The following is a 13,522-nucleotide window of genomic DNA, read 5'->3' on the forward strand; positions in this document are numbered from 1 at the left end:
TAACCAACTTTCTTCCAAAGAGTCTCCTGTGGTGGACAAAGTTTTCTTACTCATGTTTTTTATCTCAGTGATAATCATGAGAAATTGCTCAGGCTGTGAGATTGTAAGTGGCCTTTATCTCAGATCAATTTAAACCTGATCTCACTTCTCCAACCTTCTATCCTCTATCATAATGGATTCCAAAATACTGATTTGTGGTATTAAGCCCCTGATTTGTGGTATTAAGGGACACCTGTTTGGCTTAGTAGGAACAAAAATGACTACTCATGGGACTTCCAGTTGGTCGCGAAGCCGGGAGCAAGCGGGATTCAGCCCTTGGGGGAGAATCCAGCTTTTCAGAGGGGGGAAAGGGGGTATTGCAAGGGCCCCGCAAGCTCCCCAAAACCTCAGAAGGCAGGTTCCCAGCAAGCCGAGAAGCGGTCTCTCCGCTGCCTGAAACGCTCCCTTTGGGAGCAGAAAGATCGGCATGATCAAGACGCTGGCGCGGGATGCCATTTTCTACTCTCGAGAAGTGCAGCCTCAAACTTACCCGGCACAGCGATCGATTCTTAAAAAATTAAAAATCTGGATTTAATTGGTGAAAAGAAGTTAAAAATTAAAAGAATTAGAGTGATTCAGAAGCAGCGGGGTGGAAAAAAGGAGGTCAGCCCGGACTGGGATTCAACTTATATGCAGGAAGTTCCTATGGAACAACAAAGCAGTGAGTCTTCCTACAGTGGAGCTTTTTAAATTTATATAAACACTTTGCTTAACTTAAGACTATATATAATAATAATAAAAATTGGGTAGAAAACCCTTACCATGGGGGTGGTTTGTCTGTCTGAGGATCTCTGAGACAGCAGCAGGAGAAACTACTTTCGCTTTTGGGAAACTGTGTAATTATAATTAAGAAGCCTCTTTTTTAACTTTTAAGTTTCTATTTGTGTGCCAGACAGCAGCGTTTCTGGGGAACAGCTAAGCCTGAACAAAAGAGATATATATTTTTAATGGTAATTTTCATTTTATCTTATTTTGTTGGAGAAGAGCAGAGAGGAGAAAGAGGATTACTTTACCCACCCCCCACCCCCACCCCAGTTTCCTGTCTTCTATTTTTTTACTTTTTGTGACAGTCTGAGATTGGATTGTGGGACTGAGTGGGCTTTAACTCCTTTTTCCTTTTTTTGTGGTGACGGACTTGGGTTTTCTTTTTTATATATATTATTGATACTCCTCTCCTGGTTATTTTTATTTTTTATGGACTAGTTGTTCTGCGAACTGGACTAAGTTATTTTTGTTTTGGTACTCTTTCCTTCCTCTATTTATGTTTGGCAACCCTGTTGCTGTATTTCAGTGGTAAAACTTTACAGTGGATTGGCTAAGCAAGTGGCAGAAGAACTATTTATTGTTTTTCCTGTTTCATCATTTTATTATTTGGATCTAAATTGGATTATAATTTACCTGATTTGACACTGTGGTGGATTGGCCAAACAAGTGGCAGAAGAATAAATTTTTGTTAAATTTTTTTATTACTTTTTTATTAAAAATTGCATATATCTGTGGATTATAATGTTCTCTCTCTCATTGTTGTTTACCTGCTACATTGCATTGGCCAAACAAGAGGCAGAAAGGATATAATTGGTGTCCATTCTTAGGATTGGTGGGTGACATCTAGTGGTGAGGAATAAAATAACATCTAAAATAATAGAAGTATAATGAAGAAGACACAGAAAAATGTTGGAGAAGGGGGAACACCGCTGGAGAGGAGGGGATCGAAACAAGAAAGTGAATATATAGGAGATATTTTTAGAATGTTTGCAGAAATTAAAAAAGACATCAAACAAAGTGAAAAAAATGGAGACTAGATTGGAATAGATGGATAAAAATTTTGATATGACTGTCAATGAATTGAAAGGTCAGATGAGGGAGATAGCTAAAAGAACACAGAGTTTAGAAGAAGGAATGAAGTGAACGAAACATGAAGTAAGAGATATGAAAAAGGAGGAAGAGAAAGTCAAAGGAGAAGTTTTAGAAATTAATAATACTCAGGAAGAACTGTGGGATGTGTTTGCTATGAATGAACTGAGGCAAAGAGAAATGAACTTGAGGTTTAGATCAATCCCAGGAGTACAAGGAGAAAACATCTTGGAGAAATTAACAACGGAAATTGCATAACGGTTAAGTATGGAAGTGGAGGAGGTTAAGAAGATGATACAGAATGCATTTAGGATTAGAACAAAGACTACTATCGCAAATAAATTTCCAGGAGATTGATTGATTATATTCAAAGATAGAGAGATGAGGAATTTGATTCTGCAGAAAAATGGAGAAAAAAGATTATGCATTGATGATGATGATGATGATGATGATGATGATGATAATTTATTTATACCCCGCCATCTGATGGGCCTCCCTAGCCACTCTGGGTGGCTTCCATAGAAACCAAAAATACACTTGATGGAGTATTTACTATCATTTTTAAAGACGTCCCACTTCGGTTGTTGAAAAAATGTGACCAATATAAACCACTGACACAGATGCTAAGGAAAAATGGAATTGAATTTAAATGGGAATTTCTGGATGGAATTTTGTTTTAATACAAAAAAAGAAATTTAAATTTAAAAATGTAGGTGAAACGCACAAATTCCTGAGGATATACAAAGAGTTGGGTAAAGGAGATGAAGCAGCAGCAGCAGGACCAGCAGGTCCGGAAGAGGAAGATAAACATAGTATTGAAGGAGTATTGTATTGAAGGGAGGAGGAGGACGAGTTTAAAGACTTTTATTCTTTCACTTTTAAAGAGAACTTAAAATGGCAATGAAATTATGGACTTGGAATGTTAATGGCATAAATGACAAAAAGAAAAGGAACAAAATTGAACATTCCCTAAAGAAAAGAAATTGGATATTATTTGTTTACAAGAGACACATGTGGCTAGGAAACAGAAGAGTACTGATTAATAAAAAACTGGGAAATGCATTTAGACAAGAGCAAGAAGAGGGGAGTGGTTTTGTATATAAAAAATAAAATTGAAGCTCAGCAAATCTTCAAATATGAAGAAGGCAGGATAATACAACTCAGGTGGCAATTGTCAGGTGGCAAGGCGAGAAACTGATAACATCAAAGAATATAGACCTTTTTCAGAATAGAATAAAAAAGATCTGGAAGGATGAAATTATTATTTGGGGGAAGGATTTCTGCTATTAAAATGAATGTGCTACCAAAGATGTTATTTTTGTTTCAATCAATTCCAATAATCAAGGGGGCAGCAATTTTAAAGAGTGGCAAAAGGCAGGGGAAGAAACCAAGAATTCAATATAAGTTGTTAAGAGATGTTAAAGAAAGAGGGGGTTTCGCCCTGCCAGACTTGAAACTGTACTATGAAGCATCTTGCCTCTGTTGGTTAAAGGAATTGATGTTGTTAGAAAATACAGATTTGTTGGATTTGGAAGGTTATGATAATAGATTTGGTTGGGACACGTATTTGTGGTATAATAAGACAAAAGTCCATACAGGATTTGGAAACCCTATATTCTGAAGATCTCTTTTCAAAATATGGGATAAGTATTAAAAACCTATTAGAACGTAAAGCACCGCAGTGGTTGTCTCCATTAGAAGCAATGAGTGTGAAAAAGATAAATATGAGTATAAATCGGGTTACATATGAAAAATTAATACAAAATGAAGTAAATGGAAAATGAAACTTTATGAAGAGGTTAAAGGATATGTGAATGATTGGCTGCACTACCGCCAAATTAATGAAATGTTTAAACAGGATTTTAGGGGGAAAGTATTTGATGATAATAAATCAAAATTTGAAATAGAGGTATTGAAAAATAAGTATAAAATTTTGTCTAAAACATATAAATTGCTGCTTGAATGGCACTTGAAAGATGAGGAGGTAAAGTTGGTTATGATACGTTGGGCCAAAGACTTTGAATATAATATATAATTGAAAGATTGGGGAAAACTATGGAAAGAAGGAGTAAAATTTACTGCATGCAATGCTTTAAAAGAAAATGTGATGAAAATGATGTTGAGGTGGTATATTACCCCTGTAAAATTAGGTAAAAAGTATAAAGTAAGTAATAAATGTTGGAAATGTAAAGAAAAGGAAGGAACTTTTTATCCCATGTGGTGGGAAAGTAAAAAAAGTGAAAAACCTCTGGGAAATGATATATAATGAGATGAAAAAAATGTTGAAATATACATTTATTAGGAAACCAGAAGCATTTTTACTTGGCATTGTAGGAGATGATATAAATAGACAGCATTGTAAGTTGTTTTTATATTCAATGACAGCAGCAAGAATATTATTGGCACAAAAATGGAAGCAAGAAGAACTACCAACGAAAGAAGAATGGAAGATGAAGTTGATGGACTACGCAGAATTAGATAAATTTGCAGGAAGGTTTCGAAACCTGGGGGATCAGAGATTCTTAGAAGACTGGAGTAAATATATGAATTATTTGAAAAGTAATTGTGATGAATAGATTACGCTAGTAGGACTGCAAGAAGTTTTGTAAAGTGGATTATTTGAAATACTGCAAGAAAGCTTATGAAGAGAAATATAGTTAAGGACAATTAAATGTAGGTAATATAGAAATTAAGAAATGCAGAATAAGTATTAAAGAATGGAAAATCATCAGAGGTGTTGACCGAAGTCTACAAGATTGTATAAAATGAGAAGATATGTTGTATGACTGTTGAAACAAATATGTTAAAAAAATCAATAAAAATGTGTGTGTGTGTGTGTGTGTGTGTGTGTGTGTGTGTGTGTATGAAAATGACTACTCACAGCATGACCGAAGCTTCCTATAAATTTTAGGACAAAATCAATGGCTTCTATCAGCTTCTGGAACTGTTCATCCTCAAGAGCAAACCGGTGCCCAAAAGCCACAGCACATATCACATTGGAGACTGAATTAGTGATGGGCATGGAGGGATCAAGTGGCTGTCCTGCAAAATAAAATTATACTAATGTTAGTTCAGCTGGTCCTGTTCAGACTGAGAGTGGGATTTCATGGTGGCCAAGAGAAACTGCTGGGATATCCATTAGGAACCAAGAAAAACATATCACATTCCTTTCTAAAATGGACAGAGGTAGTACACAAATATATCTCCATATGCCAGCTCCACACCATCACTTAGCATCACATACCCTTTGAACGTGCAAAAACCTCCACGAGCTGATGGGCCTCCTCTGCTACTTGGTGCTCCATGCCTTTCTTCCCCAGTCCCAGCTTCCGCATAGTAACTACACCAAAGTGTCTCTGTTGCCTCCAGGTGTGACCATTTGATAATGCAATACCTTGGCAAAGCAATGAGAAATTATTATTTACAGATATCAATGTAAAAAGTTGCCATCTCAGAACAAACAATGATTCATGCCTTTGCATGTAAGAGCTGCTTAGTCTCTCTACAGCAAAGAATTACAAGATGATGCAGAAAGGATTCTGGGTACAAATTGGATGGAATTTAGAGGGAAATTCCATCAAGCTTCTAGTGACACTATTGGGAAAATTGGAAGTGGTGGAAATGGAAGTTCTTTTTCCCCCCTCTTGCTAAATTTTCCTACAGGAAATGGGATCGCAAAAAATCAAAATGGGTGTAAAATAATGAATATATAAGTAAATAACTATGGATTATGAAATGTACTCGGAATCGAGAGTGGATTTCATGCCCTTTATTCAGCTCATAGTGGTGAGGAGGAATGAAAGTTCCCCCAAAATATCTGCTTTATATACATTATTTGCACAATAGGCTGCACGTGATTGGCTAATTCCGGGATTCTCCTGTAGGCAATCAGATTGTGGATTTACTTCCACCTGGAGCTGGATTGGGTGGCTCCTGCGGACCAATCATACTGCTGCATTGTTCTAGGACCAATCAGACTGCTGCATTCTGAATCCTATTGTTCTAGGACCAATCAGACTGCTGCATTTTGGATCCTATTGCTCTAGGACCAATCACACTGCTGCATTTTGGATCCTATTCAACTCAGTACATAACAGATTATTTTTTAAATTTATGACTATAGCGGAAAGTTTCGTGTTTAAATAGAAATGAATGATTTATTGTTTTTAAACATGGAGTAATGGTTGGAATGGGGGGGAGAGATAAAATCATCATACAAGATTGGAAGAGGACTATTCTTGACACTTAGCGATGTCTGGGGCTGACGATGTTCACCTAGCAGAACAAGGAACAGCTGGATATTATCCTGGAAAACAGTTGGATATCACACTGGAATGAAGACCTAAAATATTATGAATAAATATAATTTACAGACGAAGAATCAGAAGTTGTCTTTATTTATTTCTCTCTTTCACTCTTCATGTTTTAATTATTATTTTTGTCTTCTTTTAGCTATTTTGCTTTTGCTTATGTTTTGTTTTGTTTTGTGATGTCCTCTGCCCTGGGTTGATGAGGGTACACACATGAACGTGATAGCTGGCCTCTGTGAGAGGCAGAGAAGGAAAGATCTCCCAGGGTGGGAGACTGGGGGAAGAAAGGGAAGCACCCAGGTGAGAGCTGGGAGGGTCCACTCCCTTCTGTGTGAGACAACAGTTAAGACATATCTTTGAGAGAGGGCTTGGAATTCCTCTGTCTCTCTCTCTTCCTTTTTTGTTTTTGTTATTTATTTAGATTAGTTAGTATGCTGAAAAGCTTCAACAAACAAACAAACTCAATTCAGCCAATTTTGCCGCACTGTTTTTAAGGATATAATGTGTGATGTCAACCAGTTACTACTTCTACTGATCCCGCCAGACGGGGCTTTTATTGAGGGTGCATTCTGCACCATATTCTTGACAAGACTGTAGTGCATCAATGGTGGGTGCAGTTTATATTCAGGCCAATACCATATTATTATTATTGTAATTGTCAACCCTGTGTTGTTGAACGTAATCCGTTCAACTGAGTGGTGGCTTCCGATTGGTTGCAGGAGCTTCCTGCACTCAAGTGGAGGCAGCGTTAGACTACCAAATCCGGCTTACCGAATTCGGCTACCAAAAAACATTAAAAAGAAATGAGCATTTACTTCCAAGGTTTTTGACGTTTGGGAGCCGAAAAGTTCCAAAATGGAGGCATTTGAGATCTGAAGTTTGACTGTATTTATTATTACAATTATATCCCGCTCATCCTCCCAGAGGAACCGAGGGTTGAAAAGAAGCAAAACTGAGAAAGATTTCAACAGAAAAGCTTATTGGAAGGGATATATTGATCTCAAGTTTTATAGGCTCTTTGTTCAACCAGCACCTTGAACTTAGCTAATTGTCAGCCAGTGGCATAACATGCTGGCTATGTCCTGTTGGTTTCTGCTCTCTTCACAGTGCAGCAGAAGTGCTTGTCACAAGACAATGTTTACATTCCACAGTCAGAGTACTGTTGGGTTTTCCCACGGGAATGGGAAGCTGGATGTGACGTACACTGGCTTCCTGTTTTTCACTTGTTTCTCTCGGTGTTTGTTATTCCGAGGAGAAGGACGGTTGCTTCTCTGCTCCAGCAGAGGCAAGATGCATGTTAATAATTTCTCAATACTGAACTGAAAATAAAGCAACATTAAGCATGTGGCACGTACTGTTCATCATTCCGTTGTGCAAAGGACTCTGCAATAACAACATTTTGGTTATGGGCCCAGAAAGACGTAAATCAAACTGAAGAATGCCGGCAGAGGAACAGAGAAACGGATCGCGTTATCTGCTCTGCGCGTCAAGTTTGATTGATGAAGGTATGTGCTCATGCTCCGGAGCAGCCTGCCAGTTTCTAATTTATGGTTTTATGGCAGGACTTTGAACTTTTAAAGCCGTTTTGCCGCGATACAGGCATATGGCACAGCTCACAGGCTTGGTGGCTGAGAAAGCGAAAGTACTTTTCACAAGTGCTTTTGGACGCTGCTGTAAGTGTTACGCAGCTTGGTTAAAACAGCAGAGATGGAAAATGCAAAGCTGGTTGAAGCTTTTGGGATTCCTAAGCTCAATAAGAAAAATTACACGGAGTGGGTGCAGTATGCAGAGGCAATTCTGCGGAAAGAAGGTCTGTTTAATGTTATTACAGACAACCCCCCAGCTCCAATTACAGCTGAATGGAATGCTAAGGATTCCAAAGCAAGGGGAACACTTACGTTGATAGTATCCCCAGAAGAGCTCTGTCTGTTGCGTGGAAAGACCACAGCCAAAGAAATTTGGAACACTTTAAGAGAGGCTCACTTGAGGACAGAAGCTGGTTCCTCAATGTACTACTATGCCAAGCTGCATGGTATGGCTCTTGCTGAAGGTGGAGATGTGCGTACACACCTGATGGAGATGCAGAATCTGAGACATGAGCTGCAACAGAGAGGACTCAACTTTCCAGAAGCTGTGTATTCCTTCATGATACTACATTCTTTGGGACCAAGTTGGGAGTCCGTTGCCACTCAGATTGCTGTTCAACCAACTGCTCAGATCACAGTAGCCTATGTTACTGCCGTGATCCAGAATGAAGCAGATCGCCGGGGTGCTAGCTGCATGGGTAAGGGGGAGTCTTCACAGACGTCATCCCAGAGTGCAGTGGAACCACCAGAGGGCGCCAAAGCTTTGAAGGCAGTGAAATGCTACTCGTGTGGACGTCTAGGCCATATGAAGAGGGAATGCAAATATCCCAGGGCCAAGACAGAGCAGCGCAGCAGAAGCTCATCGCGTGGAAAAGGCCAAAGCAAAGGCAAAGGTCCGGTGTCCAGGACAACGCAGCACAAGGCAATGGTCTCACGCTTCACTCCAAAGGTTGCAAAGGTCCAGAAGACGTCTAGATCCTTCTTCGTTGTTGATTCAGCAGCTACCCACCACATGTGCAACGATAAGAGACTGTTGGTGTCTTTTACACCGCAGGAAGGTGCGATTCACCAGGCGGATGACCACACGATCCCCAGTCAAGGCTACGGAACTGTTGTTCTTCACAGTTTGGACTTATCTATACAGGATGTACTTTATGTTCCAGATGCCACACACAATCTTCTAAGTGTGATGCAGCTGAATGAACGGAACATTGACGTTTCCTTCAAGAACAAGAAATGCACCATCACAAAGAAAGACGATTATGTGTTGCATGCTGAATGTGTTGATCGTTTGTTTGTTTTGTATTATGATGATGTTGTGCAGAATGATACTTGTTGCATTGCAGGTTCTAACAAACGTTTGCATGCAGGATTTATTCATGATTTTCACAGGAAATTTGGTCATTTGCATTTTGAGGCAGTATCTAAAATGCCTACCTTGGTTGAAGGTATGACTATTAAACCCTGCAGGTACCACATGAAGAGCAAAGCATGCGCAGCAAACAAGGTGAAAATGGCTGCGAAAGGTAAGGTGTCTAGTAGGCAAGCTACAGAACCATACCAGATTGTTCATGCTGATTTAGTCGGTCCACTATCGCCCTCTTTGGGTGAAAATAGGTTCTTCATGGTTCTCATTGATGCATTTTCCAGGTATATTTACGTGTATAATCTCAAGCAGAAATCAGAGGCTTTTCCAAGGTTCAAGGAATTCTGTGCTTGGTTGGAAAATGTGCATGGTAAGAAGATAAAGATTCTTTTCACAGATCGCGGGGGAGAATTCACTTCTCAGCAGTTTGAAGATTTTCTGACTGAGAAAGGAATTCAACACGATTTGTCCAGTCCTCGCTCGCCATGGCAGAATGGACTTTGCGAAAGGGCAAATCAAACATTGCTTCAAGGGTTAAAAACCTTGCTGCATGATGCCAATCTTCCAGAGAGTTATTGGGCCGAAGCTCTCTCATGTTTTATTTACAGTTACAATCGCAGGTTATCATCAGCGATTGGTTGTACCCCCTATGAGAAGATGTTTGGCAAGAAACCATACATCAAACACATGAAAATATTTGGTTCTGATATGTGGATTCATTCACCACAAAGCTCCAAGTTAGGCAAACGTGGTTTGCATGGTATCTTTCTAGGTTATCAGAAAGGTTCTTACAGAATAATGATGACTGACTCTAAGACAATTAGGCTCACAAGAAGTGTTGAGTACAATGCCAAGTGGGGGGAGAACGTGGGAATTTTCCAATGTTATCCTGATGACAGTGATGAGACTGAGGATAAGCAACAACAGCCCACACCCACTGATGAAGGTTCTGATTCTGAGTCTGAAACTGAATCGGATAATTCAGAGGATTTCAAGAGTGCGAAAGCCTCTATGCGACCCTCTGAAAGCTCTGATCAGGAATTGGAAGAACCATTGTTCACAATAGGTCATTTTTCTCCTAAGAAGGAAGAGGAGAGTGTTGAAGACCAAAGGCTGATTCGCAGGTCACAAAGAGCCACAAAAGGCAGACCTCCAAAGAGATTTGCTGATGAATTTGCTAAGACAGCAGTAGCAGCTGTTAAAAGCTCCAAGAAGGTATTTGAACCTTCAAGTTTCCAAGAAATCCAGGATTTGGATTCTAAGGAAGCTGAGCCATGGTTAAATGCCATGAAGGCTGAGCTTGATTCCTTAGAAAAGAACAAAACTTGGGAGCTAGTTCCAGTAGTTCCAGGAATGAAACTGCTTGGAAGCAAATGGGTCTTCAAAGCGAAGACTGATCAAAATGGCAGGATAGTCAGACACAAAGCCAGATTGGTAGCCAGAGGTTTTGCACAGGTACCAGGTGAAGACTATCACGAGACCTACTCACCCACGGTGAGATATGAGAGCATTAGGCTTATGCTCAAGCTAGCTGCAGAGGAGAATCTACACATTAGTCACCACGATGTAAATACAGCATTTTTGTACGGATCTCTAGGTGAATCACTTTATATGCTTCCACCTGATGGCGTACAGGTAAAACAGGGATTTGTTTGTGCTCTGAAGAAGTCCCTTTATGGTCTCAAACAAAGTGCACGGTGTTGGCACACAAAACTCACTGAAGCATTGTTTTCTCTAGGTTTTCAGCAAGGGAAAGCTGATCCATGTGTGTTTGTCAAAGAGGAGGGGCAAAAGAAGCTGTACTGTTTGTTTTATGTTGATGATATTTTATTCTTTTGGAAAGATGTCACAATGTACAATAACGCCCTAGCTCAACTGAAAGAGCACTTTGACATGAAAGATCTTGGTGAGGTAAACAACTACCTATCTCTGGAAATAGAGAAAGATCAAAGTGAATCATAGAATCATAGAATCATAGAGTTGGAAGAGACCACAAGGGCCATCGAGTCCAACCCCCTGCCAAGCAGGAAGTGGTAACATTCTAGTACACCAGTCAAGGAAAATTGCTGATGTGTTAAGCAAACTAAACCTGATGGATGCTAACCCTGTAGACACACCGATGACAACAGGTTATCAGGTAGAAGACACTGAAGAAGCATTTTCTGACACTACACTGTACAGAAGTGTGCTAGGCAAGCTAAACTTCATTGCCAGATGTTCAAGACCTGACATTGCTGTTAGCTGTAATTTGCTAAGCAGACAAGTTAACAATCCTACTGTTAAGGATTGGAAAGCTCTAAAACGCATAGCACGCTATTTGAAAGGCACTATGCATTACAGACTGAGATTTAACAATCAGAAGTCTGGTGGTCTTGAAATTTTTGCAGATGCAAGTTTTGGAAGTGACACTACAGACAGGAAAAGTACGTCTGGAGTTTGCTACATGTACAATCAGGGTCTATTTGATTGGTCATGCAAGAAGCAAACAACAATTAGCTTAAGTACTTGTGAAGCTGAACTGAATGCACTATCTTATTCACTTAAGGATTGTGAATGGTTGTTACAATTGTGCAAAGACATGAAAATTCCTGTCAAATGTCCAATCCAGGTTTACCAGGACAACAAAGCATGTTTGGCTTTGCTGAATTCGGAAGGTTGTAAGCAAAGCACGAAGCACTTGCAGTTGAAGTTGCAACATGCTAGGGAACATATTCAGAAGGGACTCGTAACGGTGTCCTATATGCCAGGTAATGAAATTCCTGCTGATGTATTGTCCAAGATTGTGTCAAGGGATCAACACTGTACCTATGTACAGAAGTTGGGTTTATACTGATATTGTACGAACATGCTGCCCAGTGATGTTCACAGAAAGGGGGAGGATGTTGGTTTCTGCTCTCTTCACTGTGCAGCAGAAGTGCTTGTCACAAGACAATGTTTACATTCCACAGTCAGAGTACTGTTGGGTTTTCCCACGGGAATGGGAAGCTGGATGTGACGTACACTGGCTTCCTGTTTTTCACTTGTTTCTCTCGGTGTTTGTTATTCCGAGGAGAAGGACGGTTGCTTCTCTGCTCCAGCAGAGGCAAAATGCATGTTAATAATTTCTCAATACTGAACTGAAAATAAAGCAACATTAAGCATGTGGCACGTACTGTTCATCATTCCGTTGTGCAAAGGACTCTGCAATAACAACATGTCCTGCCCCCATGAGCAGTCAAGCCACTGCATTTTTTGCCAGACGCTGCTTCAAGGGCAGCCCCAAATGCAGAACATTGTGTAATCCAGCCTAGAGATAACCAGCACATGGATGACAGTAGTTAGGCTATCCTGATCCAGAAACTACTTTCGCTGTCTTACTAGCCAAAGCTGCCTTGCTGGCTGAAGCTGGTAGAAGGCATTAAGGTCACTGGGCCTCTAGCAGCCAAGATTTATCCAGGAGCACCCCTAGTCTATGAACCTGTTCTCTCAGGGGGAGTTCAACCCCATCCATAGCAGTAAACTGAACAATTATCTAGACTCCACCCACCATACCTCCATCTTACCAGGATACAGACTCACTTTATTGGCCCTCATCCAGCCCGCCACCTCATCCAGCCAATGCAGGCACCAGTCTCCAAAAGTCATCTGGTATTTAATATGGATATCTTTCTCTCTTATGGAATTGCTACTTCTTTTAACCTGTGCCTTGGCAAGGTACCAATCTGATGTAGGCGTCAAGACCTTCAGCAGAAAGAACTCAGTGTTCAAGCTCTTATTAATCCAGCACTGAGGGCCAGGATAGTAAATGCATTACAACAGGCAACAAACTTCTACCTGCAGTTGAATCTTGCTAGTTGCAATCCATCAGGGTGCCAACTTGAATAAAATATCAGGAAGGGTGTAGGAGTGCAAATATCCAGAGTGTGGGGTCAGGTGGGATTACTATGAGGAATTATAAAATATGCATCAAGCCATTGTGTCCACGATGAATGCATTGTGTTGATAGGGTTTGATACATTGACAATAATTTCTGATCAAATCCCACAACTGCCTGCATCTCTGGCCATTTCCTCTACTGTTCCTCTATTGCCCATTTCTCTCTCTTCACAAGTCACATACACAGCCCAGTTGCTTAGACAGGCAGGCTCCTGGGTCATCAAAGACAGTGGGCAAACTTCTTTGATGTAGCTTTTCTGATATGTTAATCTTAGGATAAAAAAATTCCTTCCAGTAGCAGTCTTAAAGACCAACTAAGTTAGTCTTTAAGTTAGTGTGCATGCACACAAAAGCTCATACCAAGAACTAACTTAGTTGGTCTTTAAGGTGCTACTGGAAGGAATTTTTTTATTTTGACTATGGCAGACCAACATGGCTACCTATCTGTAACT

General features: G+C 40.1%; 3 protein-coding genes across 6 annotated transcripts in view; 1 reads left to right on the forward strand and 2 right to left on the reverse strand.

Annotated features, from left to right (window-relative positions):
• Positions 1 to 13,522, reverse strand: part of LOC309533158 (cytochrome P450 2J2-like) — a 283,269-nt gene that overhangs the window by 267,123 nt on the left and 2,624 nt on the right. For all 4 annotated transcript variants that reach the window (XM_082224356.1, XM_082224354.1, XM_082224357.1 and 1 more), the window contains exons 3-4: positions 5,138 to 5,287; positions 4,775 to 4,935 (exon numbers count right to left, since the gene is read on the reverse strand). In XM_082224356.1, coding sequence (XP_082080482.1) covers positions 4,775 to 4,935; positions 5,138 to 5,287 — 311 coding nt within the window. The remainder of the gene's footprint in view (positions 1 to 4,774; positions 4,936 to 5,137; positions 5,288 to 13,522) is intronic.
• LOC309533176 (cytochrome P450 2J5-like) overlaps positions 1 to 13,522 on the reverse strand; it is a 317,301-nt gene that overhangs the window by 264,245 nt on the left and 39,534 nt on the right. The gene's annotated exons all lie outside the window — the stretch shown is intronic.
• LOC309533172 (cytochrome P450 2J2-like) overlaps positions 1 to 13,522 on the forward strand; it is a 196,926-nt gene that overhangs the window by 84,938 nt on the left and 98,466 nt on the right. The gene's annotated exons all lie outside the window — the stretch shown is intronic.

This window comes from Podarcis vaucheri (genome assembly GCF_965113315.1).
Source record: "Podarcis vaucheri genome assembly, chromosome: 5".
Classification (NCBI taxonomy): Eukaryota; Metazoa; Chordata; class Lepidosauria; order Squamata; family Lacertidae; genus Podarcis; species Podarcis vaucheri.